This window comes from Rhincodon typus, chromosome 3 (assembly GCF_021869965.1).
Source record: "Rhincodon typus isolate 14 chromosome 3, sRhiTyp1.1, whole genome shotgun sequence".
Lineage (NCBI taxonomy): Eukaryota > Metazoa > Chordata > Chondrichthyes > Orectolobiformes > Rhincodontidae > Rhincodon > Rhincodon typus.
This window is the reverse complement of record NC_063334.1, coordinates 99392485-99407759: the sequence shown is the minus strand read 5'-3', so window position 1 is coordinate 99407759 and position 15275 is coordinate 99392485. Positions and strand designations below refer to the sequence as shown.

Sequence of the window (15275 nt, the reverse complement as noted above, 5' to 3'; positions counted from 1 at the left end):
ATCGAGGGCCGAAGGGCCTGTACTGCGCTGTAATGTTCTATGTTCTACTATGTGCAAAGTAAACAGGCACAAACGTAACATGGCAGGGGTTGTGCAGGGAGAGCAGGAATGCAAAAAAAAATGAAGAACAGACATAATATGGTCAGTTTCTGAAGTTATTGACTTCAACAGTGTGACCTATAGGCTGTGAAGAGCAGAAAATGATGTTGCATTGGAATAATGCAGCAGGCTTAGGACAGAAATGTTAACATGTGAACTAGATGGTCTATTAAAATTGGAAGGAACAGGAAGGTCAGGGCCATCCCTCAGACAGAGCAGGGGTGCTCTGCAAAGTGGTCACCCAGTCTGTATTTGGCCTTACCAATGTAAAGGAGATTGGGTTGAGTGCAGCGAATGCAGTGGTCTAGATTGCAAGAAGTACAACTGACATGCCACTTTACCTGGAAGGTGTGTTTGGAGTCACAGAATCCCTACAGTGTGGAAGCAGGCCATTCGACCCATTGAGTCCACTCCGACCCTCCAATTGGAACTCTTGCCTTCACTTTCTGCACAGGAGGTTGTCACATACCAATAGTCTTGGAGAGGGAGGAGGGAGGAGATGAATGGATAAGTGTTACATCTTCTATGATTGCATGGGAAGATGCCAGCGAGGGAGTACAGAAGTGTTAGGAGTGATGGAGGAGCGGACCAGGATTTCCTCGAAGGGAACAATCCCTGCAGAATGTTGATAATCAAGGGAACAGGAAGGTGGTTGCATCTTGCTGAAGGTGCCGGAAATGGTGGAGATGTTCCTTTGAATGCAGAGACTACTGGAGCGGAAAGTCAGGACAAGTGGAATTTCACAAACTAAACACAAATAACTGCTGATGCTGCAACAAAAACACAGATTGGTGGAAAACCAAAGCAGGTCTGGCAGTATGTGTAGAAAGAAAACAGTTAACATTTCAAATCCAGTGACGCTTCGTCAGAACAGTTCCACTTAATGTCTTCCACCTGCATATAATTAAGCAGAATTGATATATAATTAAAACCCATGATCTCAGCCTTTCTTATTTGTACAATCAGGTGAGGAGGGGAAATTGGCTCCCCTCTTTTTAAAACCACCACTCAGTTGGTCTCAACAAATATTCTTTATTTCTTTTTAGCGTGCATCTATTAAACTTCAACTAAAACATAATTGATTCAGTCATAATGATGGAACCAAACTAAAAGACGTTCTTCAGTGAAAGAAAGAGGAATTTTATGACTCACTCCCCAGAAAAATAACTAAAACGCAACAGGCTAGATTGTAAGCCTGAGGCCTGTTATTTAATTGTTGCCTTCTGCACCAGTGTGTTTTAACCCCAGTTTGATTTCAAACAGAGAAATCTGTTTAAACCATATAGAGTCCACAACTTACTCGGACAATATTGCCTGCCAGCCTAAAGGTGGGGCTACACTGTGGGAGAATATTTGTATGATTGTGTGAAAGGTCAACAGACTTTTCATCTTTCCCAGATTGTGTAACTATTGTGATACTTTGTGAAATTCAACATGCCACTATCAGAAATGCCCTTACTGGCAGCCGGTGCCCAAAGCATTGGAACACTTGTCTTCACTTTCCGCACAGGAGGTTGTCACATACCAAACAAGTAGTTACTACAATGGCTGAATACTATCTGTTTATTTTGGTGTGAGGATTGCTGAGTCAATATTACAGACAAGCTGTCACTGCTGTCTTTGTGGCCATGCTCAGATTGTACAATGTACATGGGAGGCCTGGGTTTCACCAGAGCACTCAATTTATTCCTGAAAAGAAAATTAAGCTTTTGCAAGACAGCTTTGTTGAAAGTGTGAAAATAAATGCAAAGTGGGTGAGTTATAAACGAACAAGTGAAGAGCTCTGAGATCACCTTGTGCTGATGTATGAGACGAGAGCCTGTCACAATGTGAACTGTGGCCTTGCAGCAGCTTTGTGATCTATAGTGTCAATGGTCAAAAATGTTCTATGTGAGTAATATGATTCTTCTTCAGAACTCCAGAACTTATTCAGTTCTGAAGAAGGGTCATACCAGACTCAAAACATTAACCTGCTGAGTTTCTCCAGCATTTTCTGCTGTTTGTTCCAGATTTCCAACATCCACAGTAGGTTACTTTTATTTAAGATTGGAAAGTTTCTCTTCCCCCTGCAACTTAGCCAAACTAAATTTGGCTATGTTTTTAAAGTTGGTCTGCTCTACAATTCAAGCAAACAACAGATCATCCATTCCACTTAGGCAATTTGCAAATGTTTATCATGCTTTCTGAAGTTATCTTTGATTTAAACCATTCCCCCATTGGATAGATCGCCATAAAACAGTGACAGTGCTTTATTCACTGTAACACAACTTTTCTCAGAATTGCAGTCAAAATTGAACTTTAATAGCACAACCATTTGACAGAATATTATAAGGACTTGACAAACAAAAACAGAAGTTGCTGGAAAAGCTCAGCAGGTCTGGCAGCATCTGTGAAGAAAGAATCAGAGTTAACGTTTCAGGTCCAGTGACCCTTCCTCTGAGGTGAATTTGGTAAGAAACAACATTAAAACCCTTAGGCCTCACAGTGCAAAGGACTCTAAAAAACTTAGTCAAAAAAGTCAGACTCAGCCAATTGTGTCAGTCACTTCCTGCAGTCAATTGTGCTGTAGGCAACCTTTCAGAGAGGTATAAACAATTTATGATGTTCACAAAATTCGTAGCACATTTCTAGAAACATCTAAGTTACATATCCTAGAGCTTCTGTATTAAAAGTGGTGTGTTAATTCTAGGGACTTCTACAGACCAAAATTAATACATTTCCAATCTAAGAGAAATCGAAGAGATATTTTAATTTTCATTAGATTAACCACACTGTTACTCACTAAAGTGTTAACATTTATTCTCTTACATCTAACCCCATGCCACTCCAGTGTAAGTGGACACTGTTCTCTCAGGAGCCAGTTCAGAGAGGAATTTCAGCCGACAACTTTCCCCATTCAACCTGCAGACCTCCCTCAATCCAAACTACTGTCTATTATTTTACTCCATCCCTTCAGTGCAAGCTGGCATTTTCTGTCCCTCTAACTTGACCTGACAGTTCTCCATTTCTTAGCTTGAGTTGACATTCCACTTTTGCACTCTCACTTAGATAATGATATCACCTTTTCCCACAACACCAAGTGCACTTGGAGTCAATTCTCTCTTCTTGATGAATGTGTTACATTCCACTTCCATCTCATTCCCTCTCTGCTTTCAATGACCCAATTTCCCTTCTCTATTGCCATCCATCCATTAACCAGCTAGTTTCTCTACCTTCTCCTTCCACCGCCCAGCTCCTCATGCAACAGATTTGGTGCTTTCCTAATCTCAATCTGCTGGTATTTAAAAGTCAATGGCAGGATACTGTCCCTTCCAGCAAAGCTACAGGCATAGGCAGACCTTGCACTAAGCAGAGAGGTCCCATTCTAATGCAGGGACAGGGAAACTTAGGTGAGAGCAGCATCCTACCCAATCCAAGGGACTCAATCTGCAGAATTACTTGTTCCCATGTGCTAACAAACTGACTTGCTCATCGGTGCAATGTTAACCAGTTAAGGCTTAATGAGACTCCTTGCTTCTTACACTGGCTCTGCAGAAGGAAGAATGTTTCTGTAAACCATGTCTAATAAAGTTGTAAACATATTCTTTATACATATGGTTACGTTTTCTCTACACAGAATACAAAGAGGAGGTCACCCACACGTGGACAAGAGATACAGAAGTTAGTTGGAAATTTATCTGTCTGTCAACATAACTTCAACATTCATCTATATAAATTTGGGACAGGACTTCAGCAACACATTAGTTCATTTAACACAGTGTGGAGCTGGAGGAACACAGCAGGCCAGGAAGCATCAGAGGAGCAGGAAAGCTGATGTTTTGGGCCGGGACCCTTCTTCAGAAATGGGGAAGGGGAAGGGGGCTTTCAAAAATAAATAAAGGTGGGGGTTGGGCTGGGAAAGATAGGTGGGATGGTGATAGCAGGCAGGTAGTGGTGGGGATTGGTCAGTGAGGTGGGAGGAGCGGATAGAAACGTCAGTTTTCCTCCTCCTCTGATGGTGCCTGGCCTGCTGTGTTCCTCCAGTTCCACACTGTGTTATCTCATACTCCATCATCGGCAGTTCTTACTAATGACATTAGTTCATTTTATGCTAGCGTTTACATAGCCTTATATCTATGCAAATTCATAATAGGTTCCAAGTATGGCTGCAAAGATCAACCCTGCACGTGCTTTTCTATTTGTTCTTTTGGAATGAACAAGATGTTGGGTTTTCCAAATGTACAAATATTTAGGTCCATAACTACAGAAGTTAAGCTGCCAGTGAAGCATGGTGCCAAGAATACTAGAATTATGGAGTCAGAGTTAGAGCCATAAGATATTTGTCAACTGAATGATTGTGGCAGGAGAGACGTTCTTTTAAATACTGCATAAATTTGAGTATGATGCTGGAATGTTCAAGCTGTCTGTTGAACTGGCCAGATGGCAGAGCTCAGAGAGGAAATTGAAGCCCAGACATCCAGACTCAAAATGGGCATCCAGCTGTGATCTGCCTGTCATGAGGCTGAGGGCAGAGAAAGGGGTGACGAGGACGGATTTCTGAATCAGTGGTTAAGCCCTTTGCATGTACAAATCATACCCGCTTGAGACCACTATGTGAATTGAGCGCGTATCACATGTTTTTTGATCACAGAAAATTACGTTAACTTCTTCAAGATTTTGCAGTCAGCGGATAACCAGTTTTGCTAACCACTGATTACACTTGTCCATAGAAATTTCCTGATGACATGAAATTTGTAGTAATTAGGAAGTTGAAATAGTGTGGATCCCACAACAAGGATGGAGGAATTTATGTGCAAAGGGCAAGCAACAGTCACCCCTTTTAATGGAGTTTGAAAAATTCTTTTTCAAACAGAATTTGATGTATGAAGTAGAAATTAGAATGTTTATTTGGATCTAAAATCATGTAGAGAAAGCATAATAAAGGGAGGAAAAGAAAGACTAGATTGAACAAGATAAATAAAAGAGACAAAATGTTTTAAAACATCTGTTTTAAATAACATATCTAACTATAATATTTTTAATATGCAGGAATGAACTTCCACACTTGTAAAAGTCAGTTTTTGCTGCTAGAAATATTTTGCAGTAATTATAGTTTATTATTACAGCTAAAGCTATACATCCATTGGAACAGTAGGTTTAGTGGGTATCTGTCACACACATAACTGCAACTTCACCTTTTTCCAAATGTTTTAACCTCAGGACTCTGTACATAATTCTGGTAGAGTGCAGCTTGTGGAGCTGCAGTGTAATTCAGACAGCAATAGCCTAATTTTCATGTCTAACTGTACATGTGCAGTCACAGTAAGTTGCTGTCTGACTTACACCTTAATCTGGAGTGCTGGTAGCTTATTCGTACCACAGAATCCGGTCTATAATTTTCACAATTGCTATTAAGGCCCACAAAATATGGTGTTTCATAACTGTGAGCTGTAATTTAGCTTAATAGTGCAACTTAACTGGTATTCTTGAGGGGTTAGTGATGTTCAAAAATGAAAACTGCAAAACATGAATGAGATTTTTAGTGGCATTGGTGAGAAGCCAAAGGTACCAATATATAAGACTATGCTGTGCAAAGTCATGAGCAATTGCATAATAAAACAATATGAACTACTCCAATGCAGCATGCATCTTCCTGAATGAATGACCCCAACAACCCATTGTAAAATATTATAATTTATTGTAATGGTTAAATCTTAGTATCATTATTACTTGTTTCCAAAACCAGTCAAAGGATTTAAAATGATAAAAGGTACAAGTGACAAAACATTAAGAAATCAAAAATGGCAGGCTTTATTCAATTTATGCACAGACAATATCAACTTTTTTCAGATATGAAGTAGAATAGATATGGTGTACATTATAAAGTTAACAATAACAAACATTAACGACCAGAATTTCAATGACAATCCTGCTCCGACTATTTCCAGGATCCCTGTGTGGATTTTATATTGAACAGGGGCAAAGGAGCAACCGCTTTGACTTATACAGTCATAGAATCACAGAGATGTAAAGCACGGAAACAGATCTTTTGATCCAACTTGTCCATGCCGACCACAAATCCTAAATTAATCCAGTCTCATTTGCCAGCATTTGGTCTATATCCCTCTAAACCTTTCCTATTCATGTACCCATCCAGACTTAAAAGGCATGGACGATTTGGACTGAAGAGTCTGTTTCCGTGCTGTACAGCTCTATGAGTCTACTAGTCAAGGTGATAGCTCCTTCACTTCTTGTACAATATAGACTTACTCCCTTTAAAGGTTGAAATCCTGTGTCCGAGAGTAACTGGGGTTGGTGAGGCCAAGATAATTGTTTCAATGGGGGAGGCCATCGCTGCCAAGGTACACCATTTATATGAACATACAAACAAGGAATGGAGGAGGTTGTTCAACTTTCGAGCCTGCCCCACCATTTGATAAGACTGTGGCTGATTTGATTGTAACCTTAAACCCATATACACGCCCAACTGAATAGAGGGACCCCATGAGCTGAGCTCACAAGAAGATGACCAAGTTTTACATGATGGTCTCCCTACATGGTGGAGAGCCCACCCGCTGCTGTTAAAATTGCCAGTGATGGCTGGCAGAGGGTACAGACCCTTAATTAACTACTTTAGCACCTCAACAGCTCCTCTGTACAAAAGAATTGTTCACCACATTCCCAGCTTCTGACAAAATGCCACAGCAATGGTCAGGTGATGGGCATGCCAGCCCCGTTTTCTCACCTGATTTTCCACCCCCCACCCATTCCCTCAACCCTCTCACTTAAATTCTAGGAATTCACACCACTGGCTCAGTTCTTCCTTGTGGGATGAATGGCGGAGTAATTTCATGGTGGAGTGTCAATGGGTTAGTTCACTGCCCTTCCACTGATTTAGAGCTAACTCCAACAATCATATATCAATGGGTAATAATAATATGATTTCTATTTATTTTGTATCATTCTATGTGAAAACATCTCAACTATGACTGTTATTATCTGGGGCATCTACATAAAAGCTACAATGGTTAATTCTATATTTAAACTTCTGCATGTCAGATGCATATAGTTCCAGTGGGAAGAAGTGAATACATTATTGCTGATGGAATTCCATATGGTGTTTCTGAACTGATACAGGTCACAGATGACCAAATTGATCCAAAAAACAGTTTGTAACTTTAAATCTGATAATGTAGGTTTCTGTGTAAATCTGCTTTTCAACTTAAACTGTGGTCAGTCAGGTTTTCTCTGTGTTCCTGCCAACTTAACTGAAGTGAAGACTTGATGGATTCAGGAGGTAGTTGGTTCTACATCTACCTCCCGGACATATCTGCTTGCCAGAGCATGATTGGGGCCCATCCAAATCCACCTTTGTCTGAGGCTTCTGATCCACCACCCTCCCATCAAAAGGCCTCCTCCCCCCTTAAGACCCACTGTGCCCTCTGACATGTCTGCTCCCTCTATTGAAGCTCCTTGGTCACCTGCTCTCCACAGACCCACCACCAGTACTGAACCAGTGCTAAACACAGGGATCAACTCCCTGCCTAACTCGAGACCCAGCTCATAGAATCCTCATAGAACCCCTTTAGTGCAGAAACAGGCCATTTGGCCCATTGAGTCTACACCGACGTTCTGAAGAGAAACACATCCAGTCCCGACCCCAACCCTATCCCTGTAACCCTCCATTTCCCATGGCTAATTCACCTAGCCTGCACAACCTGGACACTCTGGGCAATTTAGCATGGTCAAACCACCTAACCTCACATCTTTGGGCTGTGGGAGGAAACCGGAGCACATAGAGGAAACCCTCACAGACACGGGGAGAACGTGCAAACTCCACACAGACAGTCGCCTGAGGGTGGAATTGAACCCACCTCCCTGGTGCTGCGAGACAGCAGTGCTAACCACTGAGCCACCATGTTGTACCTGTCAATCACATTGTGTGTGGAACTGACCATTGGCTCTGCTAAAACTCCACAGTGTGGTAGGAGGCACAAACTATGGTTGTGCCCAGAATTTCTGATTGATCTGCTCCTATCAGGCCAGTGGAAATTCAAGTGGAGGTAAATTCTTCCTGCTGTTCTGGGCACAGGACATTTATCCTTCAACCAAAGACACTTAAATAGATTAACTGGTCAGTTATTTTTGAACTGTCAGGAATATGAGGATCGTAACAAGTGTCTATCTGCCTTAAAAATATTTGAGGACTTTGTTTCCACCAGCTTTCCAAGAAGAGAGTTGCAAAGGCACATGACCATCTGGGAAAAATCTCCTCGTCTCTCTCTTAAATAGGTGACCCTGATTTTTGAACATTGACCTCAAGCTAATTGTGATCAATTAGCTTCACAATATATGATAACATTCTCTTAGCTTAATTACTTGCTGTACCTACACACTAACCTTTGGGATTCATGCATGAGGACACCCAGATCCTCAGCATCTCAGAGCTCTGCAATCTCTCCTCATTTAGACAATATGTTTCTCTTTGACAGTGATAAAATCTACTCTCTAGATTCCTTCATAGAGAGTAAACATCCTCTCCACATCCACCCTGTCAAGACTCTTCAGGATCTAATATCTTTCAATCAATCTGTTTCTTACTTTTATACATTGCAGCAGAGACAAGCTTAGCCTGTCCAACCTTTCCCCTCTGTCAAATCCTCTTATTTCAGGTATTAGACTGGTAAAACTTCTCTGAACTGCTTCCAACACATTTACATCTTTTCTTAAACAAGATGACCAATACCATTCACAGTACTCTAGATGAGGTCTCACTAGTGCCCTGTAAATTGTAGCATAACCTCCCTACTTTTGTGATCAATTAGCTTCACAATATATAACATTCTCTTAGCTTAATTACTTGCTGTACCTACACACTAACCTTTGGGATTCATGCATGAGGACACACAGATCCCTCAGCATCTCAGAGCTCTGCAATCTCTCCTCATTTAGACAATATGTTTCTCTTTGACAGTGATAAAATCATGAGCATATCTCCTAAAGGTATATTAACCTACCAGCTGTAAGACATAGACAATATATATTGTGTGGTTACTAAGCCACGCAGATAAATATGGTTAAAGAGATTCTATATTTTTTACTGGAAGAAGGCAAATAGATTTATCTAGTACTGTTTTATGTCTACAAGACTTCAAACTCACTTTGCAATGAATGAAGTATTCACTCGTGTAATGTAGGAAGCAGTACAATCATTTTGCACACAGCAATGTCCCACAAGCAACAATAAAGATCCTGGCAAAATAATCTGATTTATTGCTGATGTTTGAAGGCTGTCGCTTGGTCATGAAACTTTTGGACTTCTTCCTCCTGCTCCCTTGCAAACAGAATCTTTGAGAGAGCAGCCAGGGTCTCAATTTAACAATTCCCCAAGGATTGGCACCACTGATAGTACAGCACTCTTTCATTTCTGGGTTGGAGAGCTAGCTTGGATGATATGCTGAAGTCGCTGGAGCAAGACTTGAACCCATGACTTCTGGATGCAAAGATACACGTGGTACTGTGAGAGTCAACCTCCGCTAAATGAAAATAATGACTTCATCTTTTTAAGAAGATTATGATTCAGTTCAATGGAAATATTCAGCAGTTATTTGGTCACTACTTATCTCTCAAATGGGAAGGCTGCTACTCTGGAAAGAATGGAATCATCAGTAAAAGAAAAGTCTTTGGACGCCTAAGCTACTGATGGAAGCAGCAAGACAGACTGTGGCTCAGGCATCCTTCTCCATGAGATTTTGGTATAATTGTAATAACATAGTTACACTGTTATCAATCATCTGACATTTCAATGTTTTTTGGAAACTGTGCATCCAGTTCAGCACTTGTCAGAAACACCAAAAGTGGATTAGCATCTAAATGAAGCATCCAGCCATATGGGCTACACTCAATGTTATTCCCTTTATTTCATGAGAAATGTTTCATCCTCCGATCTAACATCTAATACTTATAATGTAAAATTCCACTCCTGTCTAATTCCAATAAAAGATTAGACATATTCTGCTTTTCTTTTACTGTGTTTCTTAAACAACGGAAGGAATTTCACTTCTGTGGCAGAGAGAGATGATTGACAGCATCTAATTTTGAATATCACTATCACCATAATCAGTTACAAGGATTTTTGCAGCATGTTGGTGACTAAAATCAATATATCTGTCACAGTGGACAGAAGATGGGTCACCACAAACATTAATTTCTCTGAAGCTTATTAAAATAAATCTGATGGAGAGGTTGGACATTGACAAACCACTTTACAACCATGCTCCCAGACCCCAGCCTTTCCCTTTTTGATTTGAATTTCTTGATAAAATTGGTGAGAATAGTAATTTAGTAATCCAGACTTGTAAGCCTAAATTAAACACTTAGAAAGTTTGCATCTTCTCCAGTGTTAGAACAGGCAAATGTTCTGCACAATATGACACACGGGTATACAGAGTTACAAGTCAACGTAAAAAGAACAATCAGTGTTTTTCTGTAGTCTGAATATTTTACATGTGGGAGTCAGGAGCCAGAGATCTACATATAAGTGTACACATGACAAGCATCTAAAACAAGGTTTCACCTGGAAAGGGTCTTGTGTCAATCTCATAGGTCCAAAGTGTACTTCTGTAGATGCAACCTGCTGGAAGAAAAGCAATAATGTCATTAGATTGTTCAGCTTAGAAATAATGTGAATATGCCAGCAAAACATTTGGAAATGTAACTTGTAATTTTGTTGGAAATGAAACATTTTATACTTCATCTTGGTTTACAATCAATTAGACTGTCAACAATTAGTATATTATTATAGATTTGCATATTTATTAATTGGTAGCATCAATGTTCAAACACCTGCAAAGTCATCTGTTATTAAAAGACACACTTCAGGCTCTAGTGTTCCCAGTGCAGGTTGCTGTGAACACATATTGTGAACATAAGGGGCGATGTTTCATCCAGTCATTTTAATGGCTGCAAAATTGTAGTGAGGGGGTGTATACTCCTCGCACATGAATCTCTGCACTGAAAACATTTTCCTTACATCATCAACTCCTACCTTAGGGAAAACATTGAGTTTATTTCATGACACATCTTCATACCAAAACTAGGTGAGAACTACTAGGACTGCAGTGTTTTGTGGGCATGAGGAATAATACTATAATTTAGTTTTATAAGTTACTCGTCATTCTGCTCAAAGTGATTGAAGAAAAAACAATGTTATGGAAAACAAGTTAAAAAAATCAACATCAGACACACTTCAACAAGAAGTACATTACTTCAAGAACAAAGTGTACGAAGGCCAAATATTTAAGCTTCTGCTTTTGCAGTTCAACAATGTGTGTCTAAAAGCAAACAAGTATCTCTACTTCGTTAGAGATAACAAAGTGTAGAGGTGGATGAACACAGCAGGTCAAGCAGCATCATAGGTGCAGGAAGGCTGACGTTTCGGGCCTAGACCTTTCATTAGAAAAGGGTCTGAAGAAGTGTCTAGGCCCGAAACGTCAGCCTTCCTGCTCCTCTGATGCCGCTTGGCCTGCTGTGTTCATCCAGCTCTACACGTTGTTATCTCAGATTTTTCAGCATCTGCAGTTCCTACTATCTCTCTACTTCATTGTTGTGTTTTGTTAACATAAATTAATCTCAAAAGAATGAAAATGGCTTTCATGATTATAACTAAGGCACAAAAATGCTAATTTAAGCTCAACTGCACTTTAATCTTGATGTCAAGTGTGGGGATAGTATTGTATTACATAAGTTCCAAAAACATTTTACATCGCCAAACTTCTTTAAATGCAGAACACCCATTTGAAATTCATAGGTGGCTGTACACAGTGGTTTCTAATTGATTTGCGGTTTTATATGTAACTGCCAGACCGTTTCTGTGGCTGGGGAAGGACCGTATGGAACGGCCATTGAGAGCTGGTATAGGTTCCAACTGGACACTAACCCCGAGCACAGAAAATCAGCCACCTTTCACAGAACCTTCCCATTCCGTTCTATTTAGTTCAACAGACTGAAAATCAGCCATGTCCTACAAAGATCATGGGACCATCTGCAGCTAGTGCTGGTCGCTTGAGGCTCTGAGTTGATGAGCTGGAGCCTGAGAATCAAACACCAAGACACATTAGAGGGGGAGGGGGGGAGAATTACCTGGACGCTGTGTTTCATGAGGCAATCACACTCCTTAGATTAACTACCTCGAATTCAGTCAGTGGTCAGGGACTGGAGGCTGTGACTAACAGCGAGGCAGGTAGAGGGATCCAGGAGGTAATGCTGAAGGAGCCTCAGCCCTTGAGCTTGTCTAACAGGTTTGAGATTCTTGTTCACTGTGTGGACAAAAGCAGAGGCTGTAGGGAGGATTAGTCAACTGACCATAGCAGAGCATAAAAGCAAAAGGAAAAGGAGACAATAGGATGAAGATTGGTGGGAAGCCAGAGGATTGGGAAGACTTTAAAAACCAGCAGAGGACAACTAAAAAAGCAATAAGCGGGGAAGAAGATTAAATATGAGGGTAACCTAGCTAGTAACCTAAAAGAAGATTGCAAGTGTTTTTCAGATATATAAAAGGTACGAGAAAGGAAAGAGTGGACTTTGGGTTGCTGCAAAATTAGGCTGGAGAAGTAATAAGAGGAACAAAGAAATGTGGAATAACTGAATAGGTAACTAAATAAGACACCAGTACAAAACCAGAACTTCAACAGAGTCAGGGGCAGAGGTCTGTATATTGGTCACCACTGAGCAGAAAGTGCAGGTGAATAAATCACCTGGACCAGATGGACTATGCCCCAGGGTTCTGAAGGAGATAGCTGAGGACATTGTGGAGGCATTGTTGGTGATCTTTCAGGAATTACTGGCGTCAGGGAGGGTCCTAGGGGACTGGAAAATGGCTAATATAACAAACCTGTTTAAGAAAGGATGGAGGAAGAAGGCAGAGAGTGGGGATAAAGGGATCTTTTTCAGGATGACAGCTGGTGACCAGTAGAGATCACAGGGGTCAGTGTTGCGACCATACCATTCGTGTTATCATTAACGATCTGGATGAAGGAACTGAGGGCATTGTTGCTAAGTTTTCAGATGACATGAAGATAGATGGAGGGGCAGGTAGTGTTGAGGAAACAGGGAGGCTGCAGAAGGACTTGGACAGGCTAGGAGAGTGGGCAAAGAAGTGGCAAGTGGAATACAATGTGGGAAAGTGTGAGGTTATCATCTTTGGTAGGAAGAACAGAGGCATAGACTATTTTCTAAATGGGGAAAGGCTTCAGAAATCTGAAACACAAAGGGACTTGGGAGTCTAATTCAGGATTCTCCTAAGGTTAACATGCAGGTTGATTTGGCAGGTGGAAGGCAAATGCAATATTAGCATTCATTTCAAGAGGACTAGAATACAAGAGCAGAGATGTACTGCTGAGGCTGTGTGGGACTCTAGTCAGACCACATTTGGAATATTGTGAGCTAAGGAAGGATGTGCTGTGTTATGAAGTAGAGGTCGACCCTCCTCTGATAACTAAAACTGAAACGCCCAGAGAGGTGCATCTTGCCCTATAATCTGTTAAGAGAGCCTCCAATCTGTTATAAAGAAGTAATTAAGTAAAAATAAACCCCTGACACTCTCATTATAATCAACAAGTATGGTTAGCTAACTCTAACAGTGAACAAATTAACTAAACTATTAACAAACTGAATTAACTTCTTCTAACTACTAGCTATTCCCGAATAAAACAAGATAATAACAGTACGCTGTTCCAATAAATACAAGTTCTACTTATATAAAACAAAATTTAAAAAGTTCAAATTTAGTCTCTCAACATTACAGCCAGGTTATGTCTTCCAGAATGTTCTGTGTCTTCTCCGACAAATTCTTCTGTCAGGAATGCCTTCTCAGTTGAATTCTTTTATCAGGAACATTAACCACTTGTGCTGTAGGTACTCTTTAATTTAGATGGAGCTTACTCTAAAGGCTTAGAGAATTCTGTGAAAACCAGTGATACTTTCTTTTAGAGCCGAGAGCTGTTCTCTTGGCATATGACAGTTGGCTCTCACCCAATTTTCCAAACGCCCTCATCTTTTATACCCTTGATGACATATCAATTTCTTACAGAACAATTGGTCCTATGTTGTCAAAACTATCAGATTTAATTTATTTGGTTTTTGGTATCAAGGACCTGGTTTAAATTAATTGGCTCAATTCAAACCTGTTGTCTTGGTAAAAATGCTGCTTTGCCTGCTAACAGCATAGCCTTTTGATACAAATGTTTCAATTCAGATGTTTTGTGCATTTGCAAACCCACAGGCTTCATTTTTTGAATTTCTAAGTGTAGAAAAAGCATATAATCTTTTAAAGGAACCGTGCACTGCTTTCCCCATAGCATTTTACAAACACCAAATTCTAATGTCCTGCCTTCTAATCCACAAGGACTCTACCTAACTTCGCAACAGCTGACATTGCAGGGGGTCCAGAGGAGGTTTACAAGAATGATCCCAGGGATGAAGAGTTTGTCATATAAGGAGCAGTTGAGGACTCTGGATCTGTACTCTTTGGAATTTAGAAGGATCGGGGAGATCTCATTGAAACTTACAGAATACGGAGAGGCCTGAATGGAGTGGACATGGAAATGTTTCCGCTAGTAGAGGAGACTAGGACCTGAGGGCACAGCCTCAGAGTGAAGGGATAACCCTTTAGAACTGAGAGCAGTAGGAATTTCTTCAGTGAGAGGGTGCTTAATCTATGGAACTCATTGGTCCAGAAGGCTGTGGAGGCCAAGTTATTGAGTGTCTAACACAGAGATAGATACGTTTATTGTAAGATTAGTAAGGGGATCAAGGGTTATTAGGAGAAGGCAGGAGAATGGGGTTGAGAAATGCATCAGCCCTGATTGAATGGCAGAGCAAACTTGATGGGCCAAATGGCCGAATTCTGATTCTAAAGCTTATGATCTTATGGTCTTATGGATGTGAAAAAATAAAGAAGGCCTCATGAGACATTCTAAGGTTAACTACTTTATATAATGCAGCACTTTTGTTACAGAGAAGGGAAAGTTAAATGAAAGGAAAGCCCTGATATTCACTTTATAAGTAACAAGTAACAATTTATTTATTTAACCCTAACAGTGAACAAATTAACAGAATTACTAACAAACCGAACAATTCTCCCTTAACTATTAACTATTCTCTAACTGAACTAAATTCTACTGGCATGCTGTTCCAAT

The 15275-nt window shown here is 40.5% G+C and overlaps 1 protein-coding gene across 1 annotated transcript in view; it reads right to left on the bottom strand.

Annotated features, from left to right (window-relative positions):
• Positions 1-10710, bottom strand: part of pde8b (phosphodiesterase 8B) — a 105928-nt gene extending 95218 nt beyond the window's left edge. The window contains exon 1 of the mRNA XM_048595323.1: positions 10655-10710. Within this exon, the coding sequence (XP_048451280.1) occupies positions 10655-10681 (27 nt within the window). The 5' untranslated portion in view covers positions 10682-10710. The remainder of the gene's footprint in view (positions 1-10654) is intronic.
• Between the last annotated feature and the right edge of the window lie 4565 nt (positions 10711-15275).